The sequence below is a fragment of the Vigna angularis genome, chromosome 1, assembly GCF_016808095.1.
Source record: "Vigna angularis cultivar LongXiaoDou No.4 chromosome 1, ASM1680809v1, whole genome shotgun sequence".
Lineage (NCBI taxonomy): Eukaryota > Viridiplantae > Streptophyta > Magnoliopsida > Fabales > Fabaceae > Vigna > Vigna angularis.
Genome location: NC_068970.1, coordinates 4,968,176 through 4,982,214, shown reverse-complemented (window position 1 = coordinate 4,982,214; position 14,039 = coordinate 4,968,176). Strand labels below are relative to the sequence as shown.

At 32.5% G+C, this 14,039-nt stretch overlaps 1 protein-coding gene across 1 annotated transcript; it reads right to left on the bottom strand.

The window, feature by feature from the left end:
- Positions 1-6,537: 6,537 nt before the first annotated feature.
- Positions 6,538-10,304, bottom strand: LOC108337343 (glycerophosphocholine acyltransferase 1). The gene is made up of 8 exons (XM_017573846.2): positions 10,175-10,304; positions 9,971-10,072; positions 9,741-9,798; positions 9,538-9,638; positions 8,805-8,900; positions 8,637-8,730; positions 7,103-7,340; positions 6,538-6,935 (listed from the first exon to the last, which is right to left on the bottom strand). The coding sequence occupies exons 1-8, from the start codon at positions 10,265-10,267 to the stop codon at positions 6,605-6,607; spliced, it is 1,113 nt and encodes a 370-aa protein (XP_017429335.1). The 5' UTR covers positions 10,268-10,304; the 3' UTR covers positions 6,538-6,604.
- Positions 10,305-14,039: the final 3,735 nt, after the last annotated feature.

Below are 14,039 nucleotides of genomic sequence, written 5' to 3'. Positions count from 1 at the left end.
AAATATGAGGTGATGTATTATTTTAATCCTTAGTGTTGGTACATTTTTGTGGTAATAGATACTTAATGATCCCTCTCCGTTTCTGATAGTTCTTGCTTTTATGCTAAATCATGCTGGCTATGAAATTCAGTATTGGAACAAGGGTATTCATTTGCTAAACCATAGATATATACACTAAAAGTTGTCATGAAGCTCTTCACTCTCCTGTATAAGTTAAACACTCTAAACTTTATCTCCCTTCTCATTTAGCTATATGTTTTTTCATGTTATGTTTTAAATTAGTAAAGAAAAATCTTTCGATCATATCGAATCTTTTATCTTTATTTGTATATGTAATTTTTTTAATCACCTAATCCTTCAATTTTATTTTCTTTTATCTTCTTTTAATAATTTGTTGAAAATTGTATATAATTAAAAGGTTCATATCTCAACTCAAAAGTGTTGATTGTAAATCCACTTTATAATTTCTACATTCAAAGATATTTGTTATAAATTTTAATTACTTAAGAATCAATGAGTATCTTTTGTAATATATGAATTAGAGAACTGAATAGTATCGTATTTATTGGATAGCTTACAGGCAATAAGGTAATTACTGAATATTCCACGGTTCGTTGTTTGGCACTTGATACAAGTAAGTCGGTCATTGAACTTTTGGGTCAATTGGTTCTTAATTATGACCTATTTAAGTGGGAGTTCATACAATGAAGTAAACCTATAAATAGTATTATGAGACTTTATTTTTTATATTTAATTTTGATTTGACTAGAATTTTTATCAAGTACTAACTTGAGAGGCATTTCTCCATTTGATAGTGGACAAAAGAGACTTAAAAGACTACTATTGGATAGTAGAGAGTTCGTGAGAGTAGGAACAAACTTTGTAGGGTAAATTCAGCAAGAATAAACTATTTAGCTATTCATCTCAAATAAACAAGATTATGTAAAAATAAAATAAAATCAAATCAAAATTTTTTGAAAATGGATTTATTTTTAAAGTTGAAAAATATAGATAATTTTAAAAATAAATGCAATATAATTTAATGTTATTTGGACATGGAAAAAAGTATAAAAAAAGTCTAAACATATTTTTGGGGCAATAGATTAAATACAAATAAAAATAAATTAAATGTTAAAATACTAGTTAGTAATTTTGCGTCTATTTAGTCATAATATTTTTTTAATAACATTTCTTTGTCAATTTTATTCAATTTAAATTTTTTATTAACAAAATAATTAATAGATAATGAACAATATAATCATATATTAGTCAATCATACATCAGCTGATGTAACATTTCAAAAATACAGTATAAACCATATACGAGAATAATCACATATTAATAATATGACAGATCAGTCTTACAAAAGATCGGAAGCACGGTTATGGCCGAACGGCCTTACAAAATACTACAGAATTTAAAACTGTACAATGACTACAACTATACCGAACGGTTTGCAAAATAAACTTATAACGAACGGTCCTACAAAAGAAGAGGCCAACAACTAGCTGAATGTTCCTAAGGTTCGGCCTTCACTTCCACCTCTTCCAGTGCTTCTTCCAGCAACTCTTCTCCTTCTGCTCACGTCCACACGGATGATCATTGCAACAGGACAAACAACCGAACGTACAACACAGACAAGATGATAAATAGGGTAAGCTTATGTAATTTAATTAATTCAATAAAACATACAATTTTCGTGATTAAATCAATCAACAACCAAATTATAATTCATACATCATGGCATGCAAAGGCCGACCACTTGACTCTGACTGTCCGGACTGTATGAATCCTGTGTAGCTACGACGTTTGTGCATCCGGGTGATGAAGTAACTGGGATACCCTCAACAGCTGCCACCCGAGGTTAATCCATTCCGTCCAAGTTAACCTTATGGACTAGGATCTCCTGCCATTCCCACACATGACTTACTCCTCTCTACGTGAGAATGATTAATCACATAATATCAGGATAAACGTCCCCTAAGCTTTGCCCACATTCATAATTTACCATTCAATAACCACTTTCTAAGATATTCATCCCTGGAATACTCTTTCATAACCAAACCATTTCATTCGCATCATATTTCAAATTCCCTTATACTTCATCATAAATATATTCAACTGAAATAAAATCACACTTTCTCATCATAGCACAAGTCCGAATGGAATAACACTTATTAGAAACTAACATGACCGAACGCTATTTACAAATTTATCTGCTTTAATGAACAGACCCTGAAGAATTCACATCGAACGCCACGAAGCCTAGGCCGATTACTAAGACCCTAGGCCGAACACCCTTTTAAAGACCAATACTGTTTGACACCAAATACTAATAACTGATGAGATACTATGAAGAAACGAACGCTATTGAGTTTGGCCGAAGACTCTTATTTTAAAAACGGTAATAATAGATTACTGAAAAAAGACTGAGCTCTGTAGGAATCGAACACTATTGAACGAGCGCTACTGAGACCGAACGCTTGGTCCAAGATCGAGCACTACTAAACTTACATAAAATGAATGAATATATATATATATATATATATATATATATATATGTATATATATACAATTGCGCCACACTTATTTTTAATGAAAAATAACGATAACATATACAACTTTAAGTAGTATAGAATACATTAACTAAATTGTTTAGGAAACCTAAAGGAGAACTACACTTAGGCCGAACGCTCATTTACATATATCTAATATTATAAAACTATCTTCATGAACGAAATTCTCTCCAGAAGAAGAATTTAGTTTAGACGGACACTCAAAGGAAAACTGAACGGTCAATACTTACTCTCGATTATGGTTTAAAATTTTTTGCAGAGTATTATAGAGTGACTCTGAGACAATATCCCTAAAGATGGAGAATTCAGTTAAGACCCTACACTTCCATGAAGAATCGAACGATCACGAATGACGCTCGACCACACTTATAGAATTTACTAAGAATACTACAGTTTGAAGATTAAACCCTATTTCAACTCAGTTCACACCATTTATCAATCATCCATCCACACATCCTAACATGCAGTAACACACATATTTCATACTCATCAAATAATCAAACAAAGTATCATACAACATACAACCATTCAAAACAAGAATCTTAATCAAATTATATAAGCTTCCCTTACCTCTAAACGTAACCGAACGCTCACGGATGCAGAATATAACTCGCCACTACCAAAGACCTTAACGTTCGACAGTCACGCTTTAAGAAACTAAACCAAGCAGAAGACCAGAAATACTCAGAATAAGATGCTCCGCTCAGGCAACTAGAAATTTGGGTTTGCATGCAAAAAGAAACAAACGTGCTAAGGAGAAAGTAACTCACCGGCTTAGAACCACAACTCGGTCGATTTAAATGAAAGCCCTTTGACGTCGGGAGAGTTCAAACGGTGCCTGAGAGGTGATCGGAAGAAGAAAAGATGAGATTTTCTTAGAGAGAAGGTGGAGATGGTAGAGAGAAGAAGGAGATTCAGAAGGTTGAAGATGAATGGTGCATGTAGAGAAGTGGCACGAAAATTTGAAAGTTTCAGTTTTACTCCTACCGTCAAAACCGTTCGTCTAATCTGCATCACACACCTGTCTTCCACTTTCTGAATTTCAGACACCCCTTTCGCTTATACATATACTCCACTAAACTGGGGTTTTTATGGGTCTGACAATTGTAATATTTTTATTTTTTTAATTTAAAAAAGTGTTTATTATTGTATCACGTCAAGGTAAGTGACATGTGATACAATAGTTATTACCACGTTTTCATGTGTTAGTAGATAATGAACATTGTTATTACCATATAACATAAATGTAACATGAACATTTTTAAATTAAAAAAATTAAAAGATTAAAAAAATAAAAGAAAACCATGTATAACATAGATTATCTATTATCCATTAATTATTTAAACAATAATAAAAAAATGAAAAAAAATTAACAAAAATTGACATCTTATTAAAAAATAATATTAGCATCCTTTGTATTTTGTAATATTATAACTTGTGTAATACAATCTTTTTGTTTTTTAAATTGAACACTGCAACTTTTGTATTTTGTATTTCCTCGTCCCTCCCTCCCATAGCGGAAAAAGTCTCTCATACAAACCTTATCCCCAAAGTCTCCTTACCCCAACAATATTCCCCAATCACACTTCCCTTCAACCCTAACCACAACTACTTGATAATGCCCACACAACTTGGGATGGTGAGAACTTGCAATTGGAAAACATATCTAGTTGTCCCTATTTTCGTGGGTTTTTCTCAGTTCAATTTCTGTTTTATTAAAATCCCTAATTTAGTCCCAAAAAGTGCTAATTTGGGTCAATTGGATCCCTATCGTTAAATTGTGCTAACGGAGTTAAATTTTTATGAGCTGAGACGTTGACGTGACATGTTTCTTAAACATGGCAGGATGTTACGTGTAAGTTCCTAAGTTTAACGTAAAAAAATGTTTGATTAAAAAAATTATAAAAAAATCATCCTCCATTACAAGCAACACCCAGAAATTTATTCAGAAATCTTCTTCCCAGCTTCAGAGACAACAGAGAGAAACACAATAGAGAGAGACACAACAGAAAGAGAAGAAGGAAGCAATGGTAAAGAAGATTGGAAATGGTGGTTGGAGCGCCACTGGTAAATGTACGTTCGACATTTCTCGCCATTTGGTGAACCGTTTTGGAAGAGGAAGGGAACGGGCCGGCGACGCCTTTTCCAAAATCTAACTATGGTTATTATTATCTTCCTTGATTAATTTTGAAGTGTGTTCTCTATTGTTTAGTTTTGCCTATCAGCAATGTCTATCGACCCTTTCGAAATTAAAACATTTTTTGCTTTTAGTTGTGTTCTGTTGTTGCTATGTGTGTTGTTTTCGATAGCATTGATATGTCATCATTAGAATAAAAGAACTGGAAAAATAACAGAGTATCGAACAATCAACCCCCAAAAACAAGAAAATGAAAAAGAAAAACACCCCTTTTCCGATCAACTCCCAAAATCACTTCTTTAAAATAAAATAAAACTCAATTTACGAGATATGAAAAAAAAAACCAAAACAAAATTAATCAAAAATTCTAAAATTGCAACAGAGAAAAAAAATACAAAATAGAGAGGGAGGGAGAGAAAGAGAGACAGACATTGAAGAGAGAAAAAGGATTTCCTAGGAGTGAAAAACATTGTCTTTGTAGGTAGAAAGGGTGCAGAGCGTGTGAAACTCCTCGTCCCAGAGAACGACGTTGTCAGGTTGAGGTTGTGCCTCTCTGGTGAAGTTCCTGGCTATGGCATTTCTACGCAAAGAGCTAAATGTGAGTTTGGGACCCTTCCACTTAATTTGGAGTACCAGACCCATTATCTGCGCCTGACCACACCAGATCGCATCCCTGGAAAGTAAGGGTCTTCACCATATCACACCAGGCCATGATATGATTGGCGCATGGAGGAGCCTTTGGAAGAAGCACCGGCAAGGGCAAAATCGACTTACCGAAAATTCTATTATTAAATCCCATTTCAAAAATCCTATTATTAAAATCTAATCTTTTAAGAAATGTCACGTATAAAGGGTTCACCATGACACGTTTAAAAAACATGTCACGTCAACGTTCCAACTCATCAAAAATTTAATTTCGTTAACACAATTTAACGGCAAGAGCCTAATTGACTTAAATTAACACTTTTTAGGACTGAATTGAGAATTTTAATAAAACAAGAATTGAACTGAGGAAAAACCCACAAAGGAACTAAGTTATAAAATTCAAATTCCTAAAAAAGTAAAAATATGAGTAAGTTTCATTTGGTAAAAACGGGATTGTTGTAATATATACATATTGCCTACCATATTAGGTCAAGGGTCTTTTTCACTGGTTAACCAATCACCCTTTTTCAAAAACTATTCTTAGTTATTATATTTTTCAATATAAGTTGAAATTTTATTATAATCAGAAACCATTTCAAATAAATTAATAACATTTCTCTATAATTTCTTTTCTAAATATTAGTTAACTTGTTTTAAATATAAGTTGAAGCAAAGTAAAACATTTATTAAGTTCAGAAGCTATTTTAAATAAATAGTATAAAATTAATTACTTTTTCTATAAAATAATTTTCCAATTGTAAATAAACATAAATTAGTTTATCTCCTGAAACATAGTGTTAAACCTAGTTGTGCGGATAGCTGACTCATTAATCTCATTAATGAAAATATGGTTGTGTGAATATAATGAAAACCATGGAATTTTCAATTCAAATGAACAAGAAAAATAATTTTCATTTAAGACCACCAAACACGATTAAACAAACTTATCCATAAATATTTTTGAAACAAAGTTATATTCTTTTGTAAACCAAAATCAACTTGTTATAAATTAAAAATCATGTAAGACTACAAGTTATAAAATTTTAGCTTATGCAAAAATAATTTTATTTTTTCTTGGTATTTTTTCTAGAAATACGTAGAAAAAACTCAATAAAAAAAAACGTATTCATGTGAGTTGTTTATACCCCCAATCCCATATAGAAAATTATATAGAAAAACTTGAAGAAAATATACATAGATTGAAGAGTTGAGTAAGGATTGAGAAGTGAGAAGAAGATTGAATGTTTTAACTTGATAACATTTTTCCATCAGTGTTAGTGTTGGATTGAGCTTCAACAGGTTGCATCTCTGATTTCTTTTTCTCCTTAAGAATTGCCTGTCTTGGCATTACTTCTAACAGAAAACTTCCACCATTCCATATTGCGGCTGAAACCTTCAGTATCTGGAAAACTACATGCAACTCATATGACAAGAATATTGGCACAGCCAGTGCCATGGTTGCCACTGTAAATATTCCTTGAAGAAAAATGTACATTAGCATGCGATTTTGATCCCCTAGCAACCCACTTAAACGCCACCATATGTTGTTTGCTTTTTGAGCCTTTTTTGAGAGTTCCCTATCAAACAATACAACTCACTAATGAGAGAGGTAAAGGGAAACTTTTTCTCTATAAAGCATCTTAACCTTTGAAGTTTTAACCCTCATCAGAACTTCTACTTCGATAGTACAAGGCTTTTGTTCTGAACTGTAAGAGATACGGAAGTGTATGTGTTCATTGTTTACCTGTAGGAAGTCATCACTTCGGGATCTCTTAAAAACCTTTGCCTACGCAAAACATTGACGATGAGGAAGTACAGAACCTGCCACAATGTGTAAGCTACCAAGGGTACCAGAAACAGCCATGTCCAGAGAAATGATTTGTCTTCAATGTAAGGCCACGTAGGTCTTCTAGCAGTCCCCTCTGGATGCATGGCTTCGAAGGTTGCAGGATCCCACCATCGAATAGTAAAGAAAACCAAACCTGGAAAGTACTACTCTGTTAAAAGCAAATAAAAGTAAAATGGAACAGCAAGACACATAAAGTTAGCATTTCTATCACAATTCTGTTCTACTACTTGCATATCTCTAACAATTGGATAAACGTAGAAGTGCTTCTCAGAGTTTATCTACTAGAAATATAGAGCATTTATCAGTTGAAAAGTTTTCAATAGTTCTTCTACCTTTGTAAATTGTACCCAAACAGGCTCTGAGAAATAGAGTCAGCAAATCTACAGCAAGTTCAACCCACCGGTTGTTTATATTTAACTATATGATATCAATCATGAAAATGGGATGAGGATGCACTATATATTATGGTAGTCATCAACATAAATACCTTAATGTCAAAAGAGCAAACTATGTCAAAAGTAGAAGAAGCTATAGAATAGAGGCTAAACAATTTGAAATGCATATTGATCTAATGTGAAGAATGGAATGTGATATGACATTTTCATATGTTATCTCTTCCTCGAGCTAAAGCTTATTGGTTAAGCTTGTTACAAATGCTTCCTTTAAAAATGAAAAGTATAATTTGGGGTAAAAAATGGCTAGAGGCAACCCAAGGATGCTGGAGAAATCAGATAGAGAAGCCTGTTAGAAATATAGCTTGGTGAAACAGCCCAAATTGGGCGTTAGAGTTTGCACCACCAACAAGGAGAAGCTTCATTGGAATGGTTATTAAAGGAAATATGTTAGCTAGCAGTATTAAACAAGAACCAAAACTTCTCCAAATTTGTCAAAAACAGCGTTTGGAAGCTTCACAGCAGAAAAACTTGAGACTGAAAAAATTGGAAATAAAATTTGAGAAGGAGATGGGTGAGATTGCAACTGAAAGGGTCAATTCATCTAGGACTCGAGAGTGGAGACTGTGCCTGAACATCAAGGAAGAGAAGATAAACATTTACAATTGGAATGGAGACACAGATATCGTATCTAAGACTATGGAGACAGTTCATGGAACCACTCTAATATCATGTTAAAATTACTGACTTTTGGTAGTGAAGGAAAAAAAGAAAGAATATAGAATTAATAGTATGAAATTAACATCGATTTGGTGTGAATGATGCCATACGATATGGGTTCATGTTTCTCGTATATTCTCAAAACATAACACTAAACATTCCTTTCCAGATAAAAAGAAGATAAATCTTACACCCAATATTTGACTATTGAAGGTAGAAGTCAACAATTATTGTAGCAGAAGCCTACAATTTCCCAGAATTTGTTTTTCTTGCTGAAAAAAAAAATAGAGAAACTATAAGAAAGTGGTATAATTTACCAGGTAAAAGATGGATAAGAACACTGACAATTTTGTCAACAGAACTGAAAACCAAGCTGCAGCGCCAAACAATCAAAGCCCATGCTAAGGGCCCCTGCAAAAGCTCTTGAATAAGACACAGATTTGACAGATGAATCGTTTTTTAACCATTAAAAATAACGTTCTTACCTCAGCAAAAGCAAAACAAACCATGAAAAGCTTCTCATTTTTTGAGTAAAAAAGAAGATCAACCAAGAATATTGTATTGGCATAATAGCAAAAATCCTGAAACACAAACAATCATGTAACTCGATGTCAATAGTAGTACTCTATCCGCATGAGAGTGAGTTAGTAATTAATGGGAATCGAGAAACTATTGAAACGATTTTAATTATTAAAACAGGGAAACACAGTTTAAATTGTCTGTAATTACATCTTTTCCAAATGCTCTATAACACATCAAAACCATGTTGGTAGTTGGTAATTCGCAATTAAACATTCTTTTTAACTGGCCTACAACACATAAGAAAGAAAAGTAACATGGTAATCAAATATTGATAATCCAACTAATCTTTCATCTTAGTTATTTGGTAATAACTGTAACATATTCGTAACTAAGGGTGTCCCTTCTGTCTAAGACTCTACATACTCAATCAGATAATTGCCTAATACCTCAACTTGGATCCTTATGGTTTTTGGTGTCGATGGCTATTGCACTCTTATGGCCTCATTCAACTTTAAAAGCGTACTCCTCAATAAACAGATTATTGATCACAGTCACTTACCACAAATGATTGTGGACACTTACTAAATTACTAAATTTATCCTCAAAACAAACATAAGATTCCAGAATCAAATAGTGATTCAATACATGACAAGGTACAGTACATTTCAAAAACAAAATTTAGATACGTTGGATTACCAGCAGATAGTAATGCCATTTCTTGAACCTGTAGTATATCCAACGCAGAGGAACAAAGATGACGTAGAACACACAATATACATAGGGAATGTCTTGGGGTCCTGGCAAGAAAAACAGAGTGCCAAAAAACTAAGAATCTATGCACAGGAAAAAAAAATCCAAAACAAAGCACATGCAACAATTAGAGTTTTCAACTAACTTACTTGCCCCTAAAAGGAAGCAAAACCCCCCAAAACCGAGGACGCCAACGAGATGCGTCACCTGAACACAAACGTGAGAATGACCAACAATTAAAGCAGGTTGTTCAATATTGACTATGCAAAGGGTCAAACTCCCCACAATAAACCCATTGGATTTTTCAACACCCAGATGACAGCTTTTGTAAAAGAAAACATTTTGAAACGATAAGTGAAATGGGAAAACGCAAAAGCACCTTGTTGATGAACCTCTCGTGTTCCTCAGCTTGTTTGGCAATCTTCACAGCCTGTTCGGATAGCATTTGCTTGGTGTGCACAGCTTTTTTGGACAACATCTCCTTCGCAGAGACAACAAGAAAAAGAGAACCCACATCGTAAAAAGCAAAAACCAACAACATCTAACACCCAAATTGAAACAAAAAAAAGGATTGATATTTTACCTTAGATCTGTCTCTGAACCTCTTTGGATGCTTTGGAGGAGATTCGCCATTGGGATAGTCTGCTGCATCTGCATGCTCTTCGGCATCAGACATTTCAATTTTCAGTATAGATAGATAGATAGATAGATAGATAGATAGATAGATAGATAGATAGATAGATAGATAGATAGATAGATAGATAGATAGATAGATAGATAGATAGATAGATAGATAGATAGATAGATAGATAGATAGATAGATAGATAGATAGATAGATAGATAGATAGATAGATAGATAGATAGATAGATAGATAGATAGATAGATAGATAGATAGATAGATAGATAGATAGATAGATAGATAGATAGATAGATAGATAGATAGATAGATAGATAGATAGATAGATAGATAGATAGATAGATAGATAGATAGATAGATAGATAGATAGATAGATAGATAGATAGATAGATAGATAGATAGATAGATAGATAGATAGATAGATAGATAGATAGATAGATAGATAGATAGATAGATAGATAGATAGATAGATAGATAGATAGATAGATAGATAGATAGATAGATAGATAGATAGATAGATAGATAGATAGATAGATAGATAGATAGATAGATAGATAGATAGATAGATAGATAGATAGATAGATAGATAGATAGATAGATAGATAGATAGATAGATAGATAGATAGATAGATAGATAGATAGATAGATAGATAGATAGATAGATAGATAGATAGATAGATAGATAGATAGATAGATAGATAGATAGATAGATAGATAGATAGATAGATAGATAGATAGATAGATAGATAGATAGATAGATAGATAGATAGATAGATAGATAGATAGATAGATAGATAGATAGATAGATAGATAGATAGATAGATAGATAGATAGATAGATAGATAGATAGATAGATAGATAGATAGATAGATAGATAGATAGATAGATAGATAGATAGATAGATAGATAGATAGATAGATAGATAGATAGATAGATAGATAGATAGATAGATAGATAGATAGATAGATAGATAGATAGATAGATAGATAGATAGATAGATAGATAGATAGATAGATAGATAGATAGATAGATAGATAGATAGATAGATAGATAGATAGATAGATAGATAGATAGATAGATAGATAGATAGATAGATAGATAGATAGATAGATAGATAGATAGATAGATAGATAGATAGATAGATAGATAGATAGATAGATAGATAGATAGATAGATAGATAGATAGATAGATAGATAGATAGATAGATAGATAGATAGATAGATAGATAGATAGATAGATAGATAGATAGATAGATAGATAGATAGATAGATAGATAGATAGATAGATAGATAGATAGATAGATAGATAGATAGATAGATAGATAGATAGATAGATAGATAGATAGATAGATAGATAGATAGATAGATAGATAGATAGATAGATAGATAGATAGATAGATAGATAGATAGATAGATAGATAGATAGATAGATAGATAGATAGATAGATAGATAGATAGATAGATAGATAGATAGATAGATAGATAGATAGATAGATAGATAGATAGATAGATAGATAGATAGATAGATAGATAGATAGATAGATAGATAGATAGATAGATAGATAGATAGATAGATAGATAGATAGATAGATAGATAGATAGATAGATAGATAGATAGATAGATAGATAGATAGATAGATAGATAGATAGATAGATAGATAGATAGATAGATAGATAGATAGATAGATAGATAGATAGATAGATAGATAGATAGATAGATAGATAGATAGATAGATAGATAGATAGATAGATAGATAGATAGATAGATAGATAGATAGATAGATAGATAGATAGATAGATAGATAGATAGATAGATAGATAGATAGATAGATAGATAGATAGATAGATAGATAGATAGATAGATAGATAGATAGATAGAGAGAGAGAGAGAGAGAGAGAGAGAGAGAGAGAGAGAGAGAGAGAGAGAGAGAGAGAGAGAGAGAGAGAGAGAGAGAGAGAGAGAGAGAGAGAGAGAGAGAGAGAGAGAGAGAGAGAGAGAGAGAGAGAGAGAGAGAGAGAGAGAGAGAGAGAGAGAGAGAGAGAGAGAGAGAGAGAGAGAGAGAGAGAGAGAGAGAGAGAGAGAGAGAGAGAGAGAGAGAGAGAGAGAGAGAGAGAGAGAGAGAGAGAGAGAGAGAGAGAGAGAGAGAGAGAGAGAGAGAGAGAGAGAGAGAGAGAGAGAGAGAGAGAGAGAGAGAGAGAGAGAGAGAGAGAGAGAGAGAGAGAGAGAGAGAGAGAGAGAGAGAGAGAGAGAGAGAGAGAGAGAGAGAGAGAGAGAGAGAGAGAGAGAGAGAGAGAGAGAGAGAGAGAGAGAGAGAGAGAGAGAGAGAGAGAGAGAGAGAGAGAGAGAGAGAGAGAGAGAGAGAGAGAGAGAGAGAGAGAGAGAGAGAGAGAGAGAGAGAGAGAGAGAGAGAGAGAGAGAGAGAGAGAGAGAGAGAGAGAGAGAGAGAGAGAGAGAGAGAGAGAGAGAGAGAGAGAGAGAGAGAGAGAGAGAGAGAGAGAGAGAGAGAGAGAGAGAGAGAGAGAGAGAGAGAGAGAGAGAGAGAGAGAGAGAGAGAGAGAGAGAGAGAGAGAGAGAGAGAGAGAGAGAGAGAGAGAGAGAGAGAGAGAGAGAGAGAGAGAGAGAGAGAGAGAGAGAGAGAGAGAGAGAGAGAGAGAGAGAGAGAGAGAGAGAAGGCGGTGTTGTGTTGTGATTGGAACTATCACAATTGACGACAAGCAAATCAACCTGCCATGAAAGCTTTTTACTAAAAAAATGGAACTTTCTGGTTAATCACTTACACCAAAACCGTTTTTTTTTTGTGATTTTTTTTCAGCGTGACATGTAACAAAATAATGTTTTAATTAATCATTCACTACTATTTTATCTTATCCTATACAATACAAACTAAAAGAGATGTATATACGTACGAAATTAGTCTGTGAGATAATGGATATTTTTAAATCAGAGATTCTTTGTTCGAATTGTGTGAAAAAAGAGAAACAATTGTTGAAGAGATTGTAAAAATATATTAAAATACAAGATAGATGTATATTTTAATAAACTAATGTTTTAAATATAAATTGGGTTTAATTATCTAACTGATATCTGTACTTAGGTGCTACTTCTGAAAAATCCAAGTACACAATTCCAGTCACATACCCATTAAATGCAATAATTTATCGTATTGTAGTTGTACATAATTAAATTGCTAAAAAACAAATCAATATCATCTCTATCATACTAGTGATGATTTCAGTATTATTACATTTTAATTTAATATTGATTTTTAGATATATTTTATTTTTAATTTCATTGAACAGTACTTACTCTTTTACAAATAAAATTAATTTAAAAGATGTAAGCTGACACTAAAAAAAGTTATTGATTAAAATTGTCATCTTAAAAAAAATAAGCAATGGGAGTTATTTAATTATACTATATGGATATATATTTTATCAATAAAACATTTGTTGTACGTATATTTTGGTTTCTGGGTTATTTAATATTTATATTAAATGTAAGATAGAATATAAAATATCGTATAGAGTAAAATATATTTTATAAGCTGGATAAATTTTCGATAACATTCTTTATTTGAGCAAATAGATAGTTTCAAGTTAAAAAAATCGAAGAATAGAGAGATGCCTTTAAGAAGTCCAAGTAAAATAATTTTTCCATTGTTATACATATCAAATGATTTTATCATCTGTTATTCTTTTCATATTCGAGTGATTTTTTATTTGAAGAAATGTGATACACGTGATTAATAAAATTACAATAAATCGCCTATTTTATTCAACTAAGTTAGATTATCTTGACTTTTTTCTAG